Source organism: Sinohyriopsis cumingii, chromosome 16 (assembly GCF_028554795.1).
Source record: "Sinohyriopsis cumingii isolate HCF-2022 chromosome 16, ASM2855479v2, whole genome shotgun sequence".
Classification (NCBI taxonomy): domain Eukaryota; kingdom Metazoa; phylum Mollusca; class Bivalvia; order Unionida; family Unionidae; genus Sinohyriopsis; species Sinohyriopsis cumingii.
This window is the reverse complement of record NC_142976.1, coordinates 23,647,235-23,667,755: the sequence shown is the minus strand read 5'-3', so window position 1 is coordinate 23,667,755 and position 20,521 is coordinate 23,647,235. Positions and strand designations below refer to the sequence as shown.

At 35.6% G+C, this 20,521-nt stretch overlaps 1 protein-coding gene across 4 annotated transcripts in view; it reads right to left on the bottom strand.

The window, feature by feature from the left end:
* Positions 1 to 855: 855 nt before the first annotated feature.
* Positions 856 to 20,521, bottom strand: part of LOC149780075 (1-phosphatidylinositol 4,5-bisphosphate phosphodiesterase gamma-1-like) — a 209,858-nt gene continuing 190,192 nt past the window's right edge. For 3 of the 4 annotated variants that reach the window (XM_089936830.1, XM_089936832.1, XM_089936831.1), the window contains exon 34: positions 856 to 6,757. In XM_089936830.1, the coding sequence (XP_089792956.1) occupies positions 6,706 to 6,757 (52 nt within the window). In that variant the 3' untranslated portion in view covers positions 856 to 6,705. Of the gene's footprint in view, positions 6,758 to 17,868; positions 17,893 to 20,521 lie in introns of all 4 variants that reach the window. The other variant, XM_089936833.1, reaches the window with a different exon arrangement.

The following is a 20,521-nucleotide window of genomic DNA, read 5'->3' as shown; positions in this document are numbered from 1 at the left end:
TACATGAGGAAGGAATGGACTCACAGGCAGAATGTAGCCATTGGAGAGAAGAATATCCAACACCCAGCTCTGGTTGAGGCTCAGAAAATCTTGCTACCACCCCTTCACATCAAACTAGGTTTGATGAAGAACTTCGTGAAAGCCACTGACCGGACTTTGCCAGCATTCCGATACCTGCATGAAAAATTCCCTCGACTCAGCGAAGCAAAGATTAAAGAGGGAGTTTTTGTGGGTCCTCAGGTTCGAGAGCTTTTCAAAGATGACCGGTTCAACAACTTGCTGGAAGGTGACGCGAAACAAGCATGGAATGCTTTTCGCCTAGTTTCTACAAACTTCCTCGGAAATGTTAGGGCAGAAAACTATAAGGAACTAGTAGAAGACATGTTGATGAAGTATAAGAAACTTGGCTGCAATATGTCTCTAAAGATTCACTTCCTTCATTCCCATTTGGATTTCTTTCCTAGCAACTGTGGTATTGTTAGTGATGAACACGGCGAACGTTTTCATCAAGATATCGCAACAATGGAACAAAGATACCAGGGAAAATGGTCCACTACAATGCTGGCTGACTACTGCTGGACACTCCTCAGAGATGCTCCCGAACAGCTGTACAAGAGACAGGCGAAGAAATCTAAGATGTAGTCAATGACTTGATTTTTTATAGGTAGGCTATTACAGTTGACCTTTTACTATTGGAATGCATTTCGTTATGTAAACATTAATTTCTTGCAGATTACAAAAAAACTAGAGCCAATTTTGCAATTTGACTGTCATATTCGTGTTCAGCACATAAAAATTGATAAGAATTGACTAATTTTATTTCAGTAACATGACTTTTGTAAAAATTTGTTGTCCAGTGTAATCCATGTGTAATATTCCAGATGTTGTGATGTGCAATATTTGATACTGATGTTATAAATGAACGATTTTAAAATGGCATCTCCAGGAACTTCTAAACACTCTGATTACACCCAAAAATATTTAGGGGAACAATTTTTTCATTATAATTAACATAATACATGATAACAGTACAGATTAATGATGAAAATTCTATCATTAATTACATGTACTATGAGGATAATATGCAAAGAAAATAAACAATATTGTAATTTAATACAGAATGGTGATCATGATTGTCGACAACTTGAGGCCTCTTTATTTACAGTCACTACTTTGTACGGTTCACAACATGCAGCAAAAACTAACATTAACTGATTGCTTTGTTCTCCCACAGCTTGATATTTTTTGATACAAGCCCAACAATCAGTTTCTTAAATTTAAACAATGCACACACCATATTTAATATATCAAATACTTGTTAAATTTCAAAAAACATTGTTATTGTACTCTTAAATGTTACCAAATTAGAAACGTGTCAATTTAAATGCCTGATAAAAGTCAACGAGTGAAGGTGATCGAGAACGAGTACGTAAATGGATGATCTCTTGTACATATTAGACAGATTTTTGTTCAACAAGGCCAGTCTCCTCACAAGTAATATATGCTTTACCAAGCTACAGCATAGTCAAATTCATTATGGAATCAGACATGTTAAACTAAAGGTGAAAGGATAGGAATTAAAAGACATCAAGCATCAGGAAAGGTCATGGCAGACTGCAGCTAAATATATCCATAGCTAACTATATCCATAGCTAACTATATCCATTGACTAGTCAACTCCTTAGATGCTAGAAGACTAGATGAAGTTACCAGCAGACAGCACAGAGTCTTTCCATTTGACTCCCAAAAGAAATGAGGATGATGACACAAGGTTTGAGAGGTGGGAAAATCCCCTTCGCCTTATAGCAAAATAACAGTAGTCCCATGAAAGTAAATTTCTTGTACAACTAGTGAGCAAATGAAGTCTGTTGCCATTTAGCTGCCCATGAAAGCATACTTCTCCAATCACCACACATGTGCATCAATTACATATATAATCAGAGTTACCTTCCTTTAACATAAATCCTAACAGTAAAAAAAAATAGCTCAAAATAGCAAGTCTTGTACTGTTCACTCTTACTGAACAAATTACATAATAAAAATCAACATAAGACAACATAACAACAGCCGCAACATAGTGAGATGACATTTAAATAAACTTGAATGAGGCTGATTTGTCTATTAAATGATCTCTTCATCTGCCCTTCTTTATTCAAGTCTACTGCATTAAAATAAAATGGGTAAACCAAACTATCATGTAAGCAAATTACTTTGAGACCATGTAATATTGATTGATATATATATGCCAGAAAGTAAATTATAAGCAAGCTCATTAGTAAAACTGCATATCTGGTTTAATGGCAAAATTTCTGAATTAGTGTCCAGTTTATTGACAAAATGCCCTCGTAGGGACTGACAGTGGCTGAATAGAATTTATAGGAATCCATAACAAGCCCATTTTTAATGTCCTTTTATACTTTGATATATTTGAAAGGCTTGAAGACTGTGAGTAAGAAGTTACTTCAAAACGCGAAAAAGAAAACTAGAGGAATGGTGAGTGATTTGTTGATGCAAATATACCACCACCCTGTATCCCATGAAAGTTGGATCTACAGCTACAAAAAGATGCATAATTATTCTGAAATAGTGAAAGCACAAAGTCTTGTCAACAAGCAAATCTTCCGGTAATAACCATAAAAAATTCTAAGTTTTGCAGCAATCCACTTAAATTTGCAAAATTAGACTGCCATACACTATATCCAGCTGCAACCAAAAAGGGCACACTCTGCAGAGCAGCTTTAACCAAATTGTTTGTTTAATATTAATCATGACCAACTACATACATTAAGAAGTGTTTTAACAAAAACCCATACTGGTATGACCATACTTTCAAGATAAGTAGTAGTGATAATTTTCTACTATACTAGTGATCTGATCAGCAATAACATTCTCCAATGTAATTCTTGATCCTTTTAATAGCAACATGTCGTAATAAGTGTTTTAACAAAAAAAATCATACAGATATGACCTCTTTCAAGAGCAGTAGTAATGATTTCCAAGATGGCACCACCTTGTATGATCAACACCATTTGCATTTAGGACAAACTAGATCTCATAGGATACCTTTAAGTGAAAAGCTCAAGTAAATATGACATTCAGTTCACATCCAGCAGTAAAAAATAAAGTTTGAGGATGGCCTGGAGTTCTGAATGGCATAATATTCCTGAGTGACCAATTATATAAATCAGAGAGTCTTCTGGTTGAAACCTCATTTCACCTCAACTATGGGCAGCAATACCAGATGGTAATTTAGATGTTTACTTGTCACTATTTTCAAGCAGGACCACCCATATATATAAAGAAGTCTTTAAGTGAAAAACCCATGTTGATGTGAAGATCCATTCAGAAGAAGTAGTGATAACAGGATTTAAAGCTTGCCGCCATATGTGGCTAAACTATATGTCCAAATAGCCAAATTTTCTTTAAGGACCAATTTGACATCAATCAGCAAAAAAATGACATCATAAACAATCTTTCAGAGAAAACCTCATATCAGTTGTACAATCCCTTTATAAGCTGTGACAAATTTTCACAATGGCCACTATGCTAGATGTGATACTGATGCCATTTTCATTTAGGAAAAACCGAAGTAGACATTTTAAGTGAAATCCTAATGTGAATATGACCATCTGTTCTGTAGTAATAGTGACCTCATTTTCATTTAGGACCAATTGAAGTAGACATTTTGAGTGAAACCTTACTCTGAGTATGACCATCTGTTCTGTAGTAATAGTGATATCATTTTCATTTAGGACCAACTGAAGTAGACATTTTGAGTGAAACCTTACTGTGGGTATGACCATCTGTTCTGTAGTAATAGTGACCTCATTTTCATTTAGGACCAATTGAAGTAGACATTTTGAGTGAAACCTTACTGTGGGTATGACCATCTGTTCTGTAGTAATAGTGACCTCATTTTCATTTAGGACCAATTGAAGTAGACATTTTGAGTGATACCTTACTGTGGGTATGACCATCTGTTCTGTAGTAATAGTGACCTCATTTTCATTTAGGACCAAATGAAGTAGACATTTTGAGTGAAACCTTACTGTGAGTATGACCATCTGTTCTGTAGTAATAGTGATATCATTTTCATTTAGGACCAATTGAAGTTGACATTTTAAGTGAAATCCTACTGTGAATATGACCATCTGTTCTGTAGTAATAGTGAGATCATTTTCATTTAGGACCAACTGAAGTATGACCATCTGTTCTGTAGTAATAGTGAGATCATTTTCATTTAGGACCAACTGAAGTAAACATTTTGAGTGAAACCTTACTGTGGGTATGACCATCTGTTCTGTAGTAATAGTGATATCATTTTCATTTAGGACGAAGTTTCATGGCATTCCTTCTTAAGGAGGATTAACAGTAACACTTGTTCTAACTGATGGACAATGAGAGAACAAGATGGATGACAGGTTACCTGGGTTTATGACCAGCACAGCTAAAATTTGTGTTCAATTATATTTTGTCGTATCACAAGGCCCATTATTGTACCATTTCTCAAAGAGTACGCATTGTTTTTTTTAATTTTTTGTGGATGCTACAAACCATAAATAAAAAGACCATATAAACAATAACATCTCCAGTGGGACAGGACCCTTTCCATAATCTCCAAATCATCCATTCTTTATAATGAGTACAATTAATACTCCATTTTTTTAACTGAGTACAATTAATACTCTAAACAAGCTAGTCTATCTGAAGAACAGAAACAGAAAAAAATTTTTTAAAATAGGAACTGTCTTCATAGAAAAATAAAAGGAGCTGCCTATGGAAAAACACTATTATTTGCCTATGGATAATGAAGGCAGCTTGTGGTGTATCGAACACTATCATGCAAGGTGTGCCTATAATGCAAATTTCATGGATTGTCAATGTGATGGCTTCTTTTGATAGATCCTTCTTCCTTGGCTATTGATGCTGAAGTCAACTGCCTACTTGTTGTCTATGCAGAAAATCACCATGTAAATAGGTCTGCCAATTATGCTAATTTCACTGGTCACTTATATGTTGTCTACTTTTTAAGGTCCATACATGACTACTACTTGTGACCTTTCTACATATTCTCTGATGTGACCTATTTTCTATCCACAACCTTGGTAGCATTATTAACCAAGACAAAAAAATAATAAAACCCAAAATCTCAGATTTTACCAAATGTATGACCATAACAGGTTCAGCAGAATATAAAATATAAAAAAATAAGCAACATCAACTTGTAAAATATAGATATAGTAATTGATATACTAATGTTACTATTCCATGCAGCTGACATCGGTAATGTTATGGCATTTGTAATATTAAGGCATTCTAATTTCAAGATGAAAAAAAAGAGAGAAAAATGAGCATTTCCCAGATTAGTTTGAAGTTTGCAACAAACTTCATAAAATCTCTGCCTACATTTTAACGAAGTCAGATCTGCCTTCTACCTGCACACAGACTGCCCTTGTACTGCACACAGACCTTTCTCATCCACTAAACAGCCTCCTGCAATGTTTGTGGGCAGGAGGTACCCACTTTGAGGTCCATGCAAAACATGGGCAAACCATAGGTGCAGCTCATTTTATTTTTTCAAATCATTAACTAATGCATATAAACTACTTTTATCAATCAACTGAAACAAGAGATCATGACTGTTTTAATTAAACTGATATTTCTGAAAATCAAAAGCTCTGGTAAGAACTGGTGATTGGATGATGAGATCTCAGAATGAGTGACTACTGTATAAAAAAGCAGAAAATTCAACTGAACAAAATTCAAATAAGTTCAACAGAAAATAAATACAAGTGACAAGTTTGGTATTTTAAAGCTCCCATAAATATTATTTCTACTAATTTAATTTCTGTGATAAGTGGATTTTTTCAACAAACTGTAATTTCCCTCTTAATCATATATGCTCTAACAAAATGGTCCACCTATTTGCTCAGAAATCTTCACTCAGTCACCAATTTGAAAACCTACCATACATACTTGTAAGTCAAGTCAATCTGCAAATTGCGAGGATCAGATCTGCCACGGCGTTATGTGATGGCAGATCAGGGTCTGTGCAGTTTCTTAGGAATAATCAGTAGAACAGCACTGACCCTGATCTGCATGTGCATTATGTTATGGCAGATCATGATCTTTGTCATTTGCAGTCTGACTTGACTTAAAAGTGAATATAAACTGTATGTATGCTAATACATTATTATAACCATATATACTCATGTTGGACCCAAATGCAAACAACACAGACCTTGATCTGCTGATCTATTGTGCACTGACATATCTGTGTCAATGTAGTTTGTCAGGTCTAATCAGTAGAACACAATAAAGATCCTGATCTGCTGGCGCATTATGTGATGGCAGATAAGGGTTGCTTTTCCAGTTGTATGTGACTTACATGCAATTATATACAGTACTGCATTTACCTCCCTGCCCCTTTTTTGTGAGATGATTTTAAAAAAGGCTGTAATAGTTATTAATTCTGGGATGTCTCCAGGGTTGACCAGTCCAGATGACTGATTCAAAAAACAATACCTGAACTACACAAATCTTGAGGGAAATTTGTTGTTATGTGGTTAGATATATTACTATGTCATCAAGGGATATAACAACAGAAAAAAAGTTCCAATTATTATGAGACTCACACCTGCTCCAAATTCATGCTTGAAAAAAATATAATGTGGCAAACAAACAATGCATGATGGTGACGCCTGTTCAGCTGTTGGAAGTTCTTCTGTAAACAACGCTGCGTTGCCTTCTATTGCATCTGCAACAAATCAGAAAAGTGAGAAAATTACTAAATGTAATGATGTTTATCGAAATCTTAACCAACTTTTGGTAGTATCATGCACAAACATCCATTTTGGGAGCCACCCTATACAGCAGTCCCTCAATGTAAGGTTTATAACAACAGGATTCCTTGATGGGTATGATCAGGGGTCCCATTTTTTTTATTATATGTAGTAATATTATACCATATGTACTCCCTTATAAGTCGAGTCCAACTGCAAACAACATAGATCCTGACCTGCTTGCAAAACAGGGTCTATGTTGTTTGTTCTACTGATTATTCCTCACAAACCACATAGATCCAGATCTGCCAGCACATTATGAGATGTCAGATCTAGGTCTGTGCTGTTTGTTCCAATGATTAGTCCTAACAAACTGCACAGACCCAGATCTGCCATTGCATTAAGCGATGGTAGATCTGGGTCTGTGCAGTTTGCAGCTGGACTTATCTTATAAAGAAGTATATACAATATGTATAATGTATTATGATATGTATAACCTAAGAATGTATTTCATACTATGTAGTTCTCAAAGTATTACCATCCAGGTGTTCTCTGTAGCAAAGTAAGGGCACCACTAAGAAATGCTGCCCCTGGTCACCTTAAACTCTAACGTCACCACTGATTCTGAAAGCTAATCAAGTCTAACAAAGATTTACTACATCAACTCTACACGAGTTTTTTGGAAAGTTCAATTTATGCAAAGTAGGGGTCATCTTATAAGACATGCTGGGGTAATATTGGAAACTCTAGATTTCTGTAACATGTACAAAATACTCTCAGTTCAGTTTTTGTTTCATGCCACTATATCCATCCAGAAATGCATATATGGTATTCATTGTGTTTGTCCATTTAATTGCATTTTAATCTGAAAACATTAGATTAAGTATTACCCACCACAAGTACCCATAAATGCTGTACAATGTGAGTGTTTGATGTTAAGCATATTGCTTCCATTTAGCAGCAAGTCCAAACAACCTGTACTTGTAGTTAAAAATGCTTGCACTCCCATTTAAACTGAGATGTTAATCCCTACCAGCTGTAGAGTATGTCAATGGTATATCCTATAAAGTTCTTTCCTGAAAATAGTGCTACTCGAGAGCTCTGGATCAGATTTCATAATTTCTGTTCTCTGATATTTAACACAAGCAATGTTGTGGTCAGATAAATTCAAATGCTTAGACACTGAGGAATCCTTATGATTACGGATATCCCTCAGGTGTTCTTTTATTCTCACTTGGAATTTATTTAATTTGATCCCTAAACCAATCCATATCATAAAGATAAGATCAATAAACCTTAGATAAATGTAAAGTTTATAAGGTGCTGACTATACCATTTTCCGTTCAAGATTTCCCATAAAAATATTTGCATATGATGGGGTTACTATAGTTCCCACTGCAGTTCCACCAATCTGTAGATAGTGGGTGTCATTGAAGGTAAAGTTATTGTATTGGTATTTTGTGCATTGCCATATAAACACAGTTTCTGCCGATGCAAAAAAAGTTTTGTTTTGATTTATATTAGTGTTTTCCTGATTTAATTCCCAAGTGACATTCTGAAGCTGTCTGCTAGTGCAACTGGAGTGATAAACCTTCGACTTATAAAGGCAGCACCGAGTTTGTATTATCGGCTGAAAATCCTTTTGATCAATTCTGATACATCTTCTCAATCAAGTACTTGGTTTTCCAGTTTGATGGAGCCGTGAATTTGATACCAAGTCCTTATCTGAACTCCCTCTGATCATGCCGCAATTTGACACCTGTTCAATTGCGTTCTTTAACAGATTTCACAGGTTGAATTATTGAAGTGTCACAGAGCTGAAGCTGTGTCTCACAAAAGCACCTGTAAATGGTGGTAAAGACAAATCAGAATCAGCCAATGTCTACAACAACAGACAATGATGAAGGATTTCAAACTTTATATGATCTCTCTGACAATTAGAATGAATTCTGGGCTTTGTACCAGATGACATGTACATTTATATCATATTGTTAAAGTGTGGACTTTACTTCCTCTATTTATTTGAAAGACATATGAAGTTAACATATTATGGGATATTGTGAATTGGATCATTTTGAGCTACTATCTATCCAGTTTATTATTATTATCCATCCATTCAGTTTATTATTCCAATCCATCCATCCATCTAGTTTATTATTCCAATCCATCCATCCATCTAGTGTATTATTCCAATCCATCCATCCATCTAGTGTATTATTCCAATCCATCCATCCATCCATCCATCTAGTTTATTATTCCAATCCATCCATCCATCTATCCAGTTTATTATTCCAATCCATCCATCCATCTAGTTTATTATTCCAATCCATCCATCCATCTAGTTTATTATTCCAATCCATCCATCCATTCAGTTTATTATTCCAATCCATCCATCCATCTAGTCTATTATTCCAATCCATCCATCCATCTAGTCTATTATTCCAATCCATCCATCCATCTAGTCTATTATTCCAATCCATCCATCCATCTAGTTTATTATTCCAATCCATCCATCCATCTAGTTTATTATTCCAATCCATCCATCCATCTAGTTTATTATTCCAATCCATCCATCCATTCAGTTTATTATTCCAATCCATCCATCCAGTGTATTATTCCAATCCATCCATCCGTCTAGTTTATTATTCCAATCCATCCATCCATCTAGTTTATTATTCCAATCCATCCATCCATCTAGTTTATTATTCCAATCCATCCATCCATTCAGTTTATTATTCCAATCCATCCATCCATCTAGTTTATTATTCCAATCCATCCATCCATCTAGTTTATTATTCCAATCCATCCATCCATCTAGTTTATTATTCCAATCCATCCATCCATTCAGTTTATTATTCCAATCCATCCATCCATCTAGTTTATTATTCCAATCCATCCATCCATTCAGTTTATTATTCCAATCCATCCATCCATTCAGTTTATTATTCCAATCCATCCATCCATCTAGTTTATTATTCCAATCCATCCATCCATTCAGTTTATTATTCCAATCCATCCATCCATTCAGTTTATTATTCCAATCCATCCATCCATCTAGTTTATTATTCCAATCCATCCATCCATCTAGTTTATTATTCCAATCCATCCATCCATCTAGTTTATTATTCCAATCCATCCATCCATTCAGTTTATTATTCCAATCCATCCATCCATCTAGTTTATTATTCCAATCCATCCATCCATCCAGTTTATTATTCCAATCCATCCATCCATCTAGTTTATTATTTCAATCCATCCATCCATCCAGTCTATTATTCCAATCCATCCATCCATCTAGTTTATTATTCCAATCCATCCATCCATCCAGTTTATTATTCCAATCCATCCATCCATCTAGTTTATTATTCCAATCCATCCATCCATCTAGTTTATTATTCCAATCCATCCATCCATTCAGTTTATTATTCCAATCCATCCATCCATCTAGTTTATTATTCCAATCCATCCATCCATCCAGTTTATTATTCCAATCCATCCATCCATCTAGTTTATTATTTCAATCCATCCATCCATCCAGTCTATTATTCCAATCCATCCATCCATCTAGTTTATTATTCCAATCCATCCATCTATCCAGTGTATTATTCCAATCCATCCATCCATCTATCCAGTTTATTATTCCAATCCATCCATCCATCTATCCAGTGTATTATTCCAATCCATCCATCCATCTAGTTTATTATTCCAATCCATCCATCCATCTAATTTATTATTCCAATCCATCCATCCATCCATCTAATTTATTATTCCAATCCATCCATCCATCCATCCAGTGTATTATTCCAATCCATCCATCCGTCTAGTTTATTATTCCAATCCATCAATCCATCCATCCATCTATCCAGTGTATTATTCCAATCCATCCATCCATCTAGTTTATTAGTCCAATCCATCCATCCATCTAGTTTATTATTCCAATCCATCCATCCATCCAGTGTATTATTCCAATCCATCCATCCATCTATCCAGTGTATTATTCCAATCCATCCATCCATCTAGTTTATTATTCCAATCCATCCATCCATCTATCTAATTTATTATTCCAATCCATCCATCCATCCATCTAATTTATTATTCCAATCCATCCATCCATCTATCCAGTGTATTATTCCAATCCATCCATCCGTCTAGTTTATTATTCCAATCCATCAATCCATCCATCCATCTATCCAGTGTATTATTCCAATCCATCCATCCATCTAGTTTATTATTCCAATCCATCCATCCATCTAGTTTATTATTCCAATCCATCTATCCAGTGTATTATTCCAATCCATCCATCCATCTATCCAGTTTATTATTCCAATCCATCCATCCATCCATCTATCCAGTTTATTATTCCAATCCATCCATCCATCTAGTTTATTATTCCAATCCATCTATCCAGTGTATTATTCCAATCCATCCATCCATCTAGTTTATTATTCCAATCCATCTATCCAGTGTATTATTCCAATCCATCCATCCATCTAGTTTATTATTCCAATCCATCTATCCAGTGTATTATTCCAATCCATCCATCCATCTAGTTTATTATTCCAATCCATCTATCCAGTGTATTATTCCAATCCATCCATCCATCCAGTTTATTATTCCAATCCATCCATCCATCCATCTATCCAGTTTATTATTCCAATCCATCCATCCATCTAATTTATTATTCCAATCCATCCATCCATCCATCAAGTTTATTATTCCAATCCATCCATCCATCTATCCAGTTTATTATTCCAATCCATCCATCTATCTATCTGGTTTATCTGGTGGCCTAGTAGTTAGAGCATCCGCCTCGGATGCGGGAGGTTATGGGTTCGATCCCCGGTCAAGTCATACCAAAGACTTACAAAAATGGTACTAACAGCTACCTCGCTTGGCACTCAGCATTAAGAGGTTAGTGTTAGGACTGGTCGGCCTGGTGTCAGAATAATGTGACTGTGTGGGACATCATGCTACATGTCTGCGGCATGCTGCCCCAGTAATAGACATCACTATTAACTGTAAAACTGCAGACATCACAGCAATATGACTGAAAAATTGTTAAAGCTACGTTAAAAATCCAAATCACACACATACACACCATCCATCCAGTTTATTATTCCAATCCATCCATCTATCTATCTAGTGTATTATTCCAATCCATCCATCTATCTAGTTTATTATTCCAATCCATCCATCCATCCATCTATCCAGTTCAGCTTTTTATTTTTCTGATGTGCGACATCAACTGACAAGAAGTCACCCTTATAGACAGATTAGTTTTGCAAAGTACATCTTGATTTATAAGAGGATCAAAGAAATATTATCTTTCTGCTGCCCTTAGAAAGAAAATAAAAGGTGTCTTATAATCAAGTACATGTAGTATGTAATCTTTACCAGAAACAACGGATTGAACAGTCAACTGTTAACCTTGTTTTAAATTTGAGGTGAAAATTACTGCTAGTTTGAACTGGATTTAACTCTGTCCTTCTATAATGTTTTCATTTCAATCTGTGGACAAATCACCTTTGTGAAAAATGTACCAGACTGTAGCAATTAACTCAGCCCCACCTAGACCAATTTCAGTACTAATTGCAAGTCAGTTGACTGGCATTGTTCCATGAAACATCTACATAATGCAGATTTACTGTAAACTTTAAACCCTTACACCACTGGTATTACAGGACAAAAGAAATTAATTTGACAATAATTTTGTTATGTTAATACAAAAGAAACTTGCTTGTCCCAACTTACCACTCATCTTGAACAAGCAGACAAACAGAATATCATAACCAGAGGCTGTAACCCAATTTGAGACATACATTTACATTCCTACAAATTTCCACGATTCCAACACAGTTCTTAAAGAGCTGAAATTGGGATTTAGAGTTTCAAACTGTATAAAGCAAAAGACAAAGTCATTCACAAAGTACAGGACTCCCTCACCATATGGCCCTTCAGTATACCACAGTTCATGTTAAAAGGTGGGTACAGTAACCCAATTATATTTATCAAGTACTTCATTGTAAGGTGAGATCGTTATAAGGCATTATGCCCTGCCTCCCATGGAGAGTAATATAATGAGGTAATATAATGAAATAATATAGTATTGTGCAGATTAAATTAAGCACATCATTTTAGAAATCTCACTAAAATGGCAATATGCTCATGGACAGTTATAATGAGGGAGTGCTGTGTTATATAGATTAAATACATCAAGTACTTCATAATGAGGCAGTCTGACAATAATGTAGTATATTCTATAACTCCATTGGAGAACACTGTAATAAGGGAGCACTGTATTAATTCTACGTAAATGCAGACTTCTCATATCAAGTGTCATGATTTTCTCTTTGGCCAACAAATAAGTCAGACATGAAGTCTGTAAAAATTTGTTTTCTACAGAATATATGTAAGAGGGATTGAAATAAGGGTAAATGTAAAGACACAAATGCTCCATTATTTACCAAGTGTATTAAACAATTACATTTTTCAAATATTTAAGCCGTAGAACTGCAGAAGCTTGTCTGATTTTGCATTGCTCATTATTAACTCATAAGCAAGTATATGTATTGTGTTACACATTGCAAAATATTTTTATATAGATGGAATACACTAGAATGGATGCATAACATTTCTTGACATAAGCCAGGCAAGGAATTAAAGTAATGTGCAGATGGAAGACATTTCATATAACATTTACCATATACTTACTTTTCAGTCAGGTCCAGCTGAAAACAACACAGACCCTGATCTCCCACAGCATTATGCACAGAACATTTCTTCTATTCATTAGTCCATACCATAGTTCTGATTATTATGCTATTCTCAATATAATGTAATTGCATAGATACCATGGTTCTTGGTATAGTGTGGTTCAGCACATAATGTGATCAGTGGTAATGAACCCCAGCTACTGTGGTATAATGAGGGAAAGCTGTACCTGAAATACTGATATATTTTCATTGCAAAATGATATATCATATTGCAGATTATCTGAGATTTTAACAATACAGCATACAAAATCTGACCAACAAAAAAAGGCCTCTTGAGTGTTCAACAAACTCAGCCAATCAGATGCAAGAACACTTCATTAATATGCATCAATGTTGCTCATCATGAAAGTCATTTGAGATCACAGTAATATAAACTTGCATACAAAATATATGGCCTCTAGAGTGTTCATAGTTTCAGTCAATCATTTTTAGGACCATAATCAAGCTCAAAAGATCTTTATAATATTTATAAGCTTACATACTAAATCTGAGCAAAGCCTCTAGAGTACTCAGATGCTGAACCAGTCAGATGCAAGATCATTTCATTTATTTGCACAGCTGTCACCCATAATCAGCCTCAACAAAGATCTTGATTGTATAAACTTAGGCCAAACAAAAAACTATGTGTTTCTGGTGGGAAGAGTACTAGGGTTTGCGATGAGAAATGGATGGTCAGCTGACCTGAAACACACTATTTTGGTATGGCCTTACAAACCAAATTTAATCTAGACTTCATTGCTCAAAGTTCAGCCAAGCAGATGCAAGACAATCTCAATATCTGTGCATCTTGCCTCATTATAAAATCTGATCTCATGATGATACAGGTATACATTCCAAGTTTGATCAAAATCAGATTAGATATTTGGATTTCAGTGATAATAAGCTTGGTCAACAGATAACATCTCTAACTTGTCTGAAAAGTTAACGATATAAATCATATTTTAAATCTGATCAAATTTGGATAAAAACAAAATTGCTTCCTAAGTGGTAACAAGCACACATTGATGCTCTAATGGTGTATCATGGATGACATGCCACATGGCCATACTATTGGGTTGTTAAGCCTTTAATGGTGTATCATGGATGACATGCCACATGGCCATGCCACTGAGTTGCTAAGCCTTTAATGGAGTATCATGAATGACAAGACACATGGCCATGCCACTGAGTTGTTAAGCCTTTAATGAAGTATCATGGATGACATGACAGATGGCCATTACATTGAGTTGCTAAGCCTTTAATGGAGTATCATGGATGACATGACACATGGCCATGCCACTGAGTTGCTAAGCCTTTAATGGAGTATCATGGATGACATGACACATGGCCATACTATTGAGTTGCTAAGCCTTTAATGGAGTATCATGGATGACATGACACATGGCCATACCATTGAGTTGCTAAGCCTTTAATGGAGTATCATGGATGACACGCCACATGGCCATGCCATTGAGTTGCTAAGCCTTTAATGGAGTATCATGGATGACATGACACATGGCCATGCTATTGAGTTGCTAAGCCTTTAATGGAGTATCATGGATGACATGACACATGGCCATGCCATTGAGTTGCTAAGCCTTTAATGGAGTATCATGGATGACACGCCACATGGCCATGCCATTGAGTTGCTAAGCCTTTAATGGAGTATCATGGATGACATGCCACATGGCCATACTATTGAGTTGCTAAGCCTTTAATGGAGTATCATGGATGACATGCCACATGGCCATGCCATTGAGTTGCTAAGCCTTTAATGGAGTATCATGGATGACATGCCACATGGCCATACTATTGAGTTGCTAAGCCTTTAATGGAGTATCATGGATGACATGCCACATGGCCATGCCATTGAGTTGCTAAGCCTTTAATGGAGTATCATGGATGACATGACACATGGCCATACTATTGAGTTGCTAAGCCTTTAATGGAGTATCATGGATGACATGACACATGGCCATACTATTGAGTTGCTAAGCATTATAGAGATAAACTATAACCATTCAAACCAATTCAAAGTTAGCATAAATTATTTTTTTCATTTTGTCATGGTTCAAAACTAAATCTTCTGCTGGTATTATTGACAGCCTCTTAGAAGATAGACACAAATCATGGTTCCCACAAAATGTACACGTTTTAGTCCATAATGTAACAATAAAATATTCTGGACAAAATTAAATGTTTTCATAATAAATTTAGTTGCCTTTCACATGGAACTGCATAGAACTCGATCGCCTACTTGAATTCATAAGTACATGCAAGCAGATAATCTGGGTCTACCCTTTTTATGTTGGATGCATGTTATGCATATGTAAATATGCAATTCACCAACATGCAAGAACAAAGAACTGAACATAGATCTGCTCAGTTGCAAAGTGAGTGTGCATACTTATTTTCAAGCTCCAATATAATCCATATTTATTTGTATAATAAGCAGACCCAACTACAAACAACACAGACCCTGATCTGCCATATGAGATGGCAGATCAGGTTTTCTGTTGTTTGCGCTACCAATTAAACAACAATCTTAAACCCCCCAGATCTGACAGTACATTGTGTGATGTTTGATCAGGGTCCGTGTCACTTGTTCTGCTGATTAGTCTTAACAAACTATATAACCCAGATCCGATGGCACATTATGTGATGGTAAATCATGCTCAATGTCATTTGTTCTATATATCAATCTTAAAAAAACTGCATAAACCCAGATCTGAACATACATTATTTGATGACATATCTGGGTATGTATTGATTGTTTCATTAATTAGTCTTAATAAACTGCATAGACCCAGATCTGATGGAACATTATGTAATGTCAGATCAGGGTCTGTGTTGTTTATTTTACTAATTCGTCTTAGCAAACTGCATAGACCCAGATCTGATGGAACATTATGTAATGTCAGATCAGGGTCTGTGTTGTTTATTTTACTGATTCGTCTTAGCAAAGTACATAGACCCATATCTGATGGAACATTATGTAATGTCAGATCATGGTCTGTGTTGTTTATTGTACTAATTAGTCTTAGCAAACTGCATAGACCCAGATCTGATGGAACATTATGTGACAATTGATCTGGGTCTATATTGTGCTTCCAACTGCAAAAGGTTTATAGCTGGTTGTATGATTTACAATGGTAAATAGAGCATGGATTTTAATTTGGTTACAAAATTTTCAAACAAGGTTTACAGCACACAAATTATTAATTATTCCACCATGTTAATCAACATTACACAGCACCTCCGGGGGCCTCGAGTGGCCGAGTGGTCTAAAGTGCTCACCATTATGGATCACTGCTGTCTCACCTCTGTCTGTGTGTGTTCAAGTTTCAGGCTTGGCCAATATGGGTACGTGAGAAAGCTTGCCAGTAGCTTCTCGTGGCTTGGTGTTTCTTTCCAGAGTTTTCCTGGGTTCTTCCTCTACCACTTATACTGGCTGCCATGTATAGCCTATCTTGTACTGAAAAATGGCGTTAAACATTACAACAACAACAACACAGCACCTCCTATAGTTTGTAATCAATAAAAGGGCTTCCTGGTTTTGCCAGGAATGAATGACTGCAGAGTGTTACATAACACAGGCTAGCTTGTTGGAGGCAAATGGAAAAGGAACCACAAATAAAGATATATATTTTGTCAATTTGATAACTGTAAAAAGTATAAACTGCATTTAGTTCCAATTTGGAAGTTAGCTTATACTTATTTAAAACTAAAAGTTCATAAATATTACAATCTTTCTGCCTTTAGTAATGATTTTCTAATTAGTGTGGTCAGGGCAGGGCTTAAAGTAATTAGCATAAATATTAACTGACACCAGCCAATTTCACATGTCATTCAACTATAATTAAGATATGGGGTATAGTTTTTAAAATGGCATTTAGTTAATGACAATTACTAAATTCATTATAAACTGTTCTGTATCTTTATAAAGTTCAGTAAGTGAAGGATGTAAGTCTTAAGTTGCTGATAAATTGCATGCTCTGTGAATAAATTCTTATTCATGCAAAAAGACTTGATTCTGTAAGAGTTAGTTTTTCAACTGTGATATTCAAAAGTTCTTAAGAATAATTTCTGCCCCCTCTTTTCTCCACATCTTCAGAGTTGTGGTCACAGATAGTAGCAGCAGTAGTAATGATGGTAGTATTAGCAGCAATGAAAGCAGTAGTGATAGTAGTAAGGGTTGACGATTATATGGCACTTCGTGCATGAAATAGGTGGATCACATGATCAAAAGGGGAAGAAAGAGTTTATTATGACTTTGTCAATTTTTTAAGCAGCAAGTGCATACTGGGATTGCATACAGTTCAAATGGGACTCACCATACTGGGGTATTCAATGGGACTCTGTCAGTAATAAAATATTCACATTAGCTGGACATGCATACATACATCTCACTAAGAAGTACAGCTACACTAGTACTGCTCTATCATCTACAGTAACAAAATCATATACACACAAATGTACAACATGAACATGTCAACGCAAGTATGCAATTACACAAGATTAAAAGACAACAAAGATGATGCATGTATACAGATTAAAGGCTTGCACTTAACTTCACATATATGATGTTCATAATTCAGGTGCTACTTGTGCCATCAAAGGTCAACATAACTGCATGAAATAAAATGGCCGGCAGGAGGGGATTGTGCCATCTAAGGCCAACATGATTACAAGAAATAAAATGGCAGGCAGGACGGGTTAGTGCCATCTACGGTCAACATGATTACAAGAAATCAATGATAGGAAGGAGGGGATGGTTAGGAGCACATAGAAATAACCAAACAATATTCAGGGAAGTTGAAAAATTATTTAGCATTATCCAGGTTTGTAATAAACAGGTACTGTTACTGTTGTGAAATATCACTAAGAAAACAACGTTGTTGCATACTACCTGTTATAAGAAATGTAATCAACATCAGCAAGTCATAAAATCTTGTCGTAAAATAACTACCATATATATTTATTTACAAATCGAGTGCAACTGCAAACTGCACATACTGTGATCTGCTGTGACATTATGCAATGGCAGATCTAAGTTTATGCAGTTTGTAAGGGGTAATTAGTAGAACAATATAGACCATGATCTGCCAGTTCTTTATGCAATGGCAGATCAGGGTCTTTGTTGTTTGCTGTTGTGCATGACTTATGAGCATGTATATATGGTAATCACTAGCAAATTAGTGATGTTGACTGATAAAGTTTTAAGACTTTCAACTGTGGAGTTTAGTTAAACACTTCTAATTTACATCTTTCATCAAGACAGGATATGTAATAAAAGCACATAAAACATTTAATAAATAAACCAAACAAACCAGAAATAAAATCTTGAACATTCATGCTATAATCTACTGCTTGAGATCATACTGTTGAAAATGCATATAGAAATAATCCTATAGCAGTTTTAAAGTTTTTATAGCCATATTGACATATTTAAAACTGACAGATTTCATCTCTTTTTCTGTTTGGAATCACCATCCTGCATGACCAACTTAGATGAGAGAGAGAGAGAAAGAGAGAACAATATGGGAGAGATATAGCTCATTCATTTATTTAACAAAGAGCTTTGATTTTCATTATGAAACAATGAGCTCATCTCTTTTATCAAGATCGAGCCACATGGCAACTGTTTAGAAAACGTGGACTTCTAAATTAGTGACCAACCAGAAACTCTCCTCAGCGTAATCAACTTTTCCTGCAGAGATATGGAAACTTATTAGGAAAAGTATAATGAGTGGAAAATTAGTCAATCATTCACTTTATAGTAAGTAAGATTGTTTTTTTTTAACCACTTTATACAAAACATGGGCTAAACTGTAATTTACACAAACAAGTCAATTACACATTTACATATTTATCAATTATGAGTATGCAAAGACCCGTCAAGAAACAGCTCCCCTGTCAACTTGATACCATTTTTAAAGCAGCATAATGTAAATCATGCATGGAATTGCCAGCATCAAAACAACTATAACAAAGCTTTTAGTAGGGTATCAGAATACTCAGTAGGATATATCTAGAGAACATGGCTTTACTAAGACTTAATAAATCTGGGTTCAAAATGTAAGGGTACAATTTTCTATGTTGTGATCCTGGCGCTACGCTCTTGTGGCACAGGAAAAGACACAAGGCAAGACCCAGAAGACCCAGTGTGATATGTGTTGACACCTGGGTCACAGATCACACATGCCAATTCTCAGACACGTCAAACAACTTGGGGGTTATCTGAAATCTCCTCTACCCACTAGCCCCATTCCTTGGGCTTCAAATGAAATTTCAAGAAGTTTTGGTACAATCTGCATCCATAGGACTGTCACTTACCCAAGGCATTCAGTACATTTTCACTCCATCTTACTCACTTGTTCTTAATCTGACTGAAATCGGCTTCAGACATATAAAAGCTTTCTTCATACAAAGGGAAATACCAAAAATGGTGAGAGACAATGTGAAGTTTTCAATAAACAAATCATTGGATATGCAGAGTCACTTCAAAGGTGTTGGTATTTTGAACATTTAAATTCCAGAACACTTATTATAACTGCTATCATCATGCCTTTGTGCAATGGCAAATATAGGTCTGTCTATGTTGTTTGTTCTATTTATTTCTCTTAACAAACATCTTAGACTCAGATCTGCTGTGACATTATGCAACAACAGATCTGGGTCTATGCTACATATGGTAGCTGGACTTTAAATCTGTAGCTTGAGTATGGGATCATACTGTTTGGCACAGAAGGATCAGTATTGCTTGAGCATGGGATCATACTGTTTGGCACAGAAGGATCAGTATTGCTTGAATATGGGATCATACTGTTTGGCACAGAAGGATCAGTATTGCTTGAGTATGGGATCATACTGCTTGGCACAGAAGGATCAGTATTACTTGAGTATGGGATCATACTGTTTGGCACAGAAGGATCAGTATTGCTTGAATATGGGATCATACTGTTTGGCACAGAAGGATCAGTATTG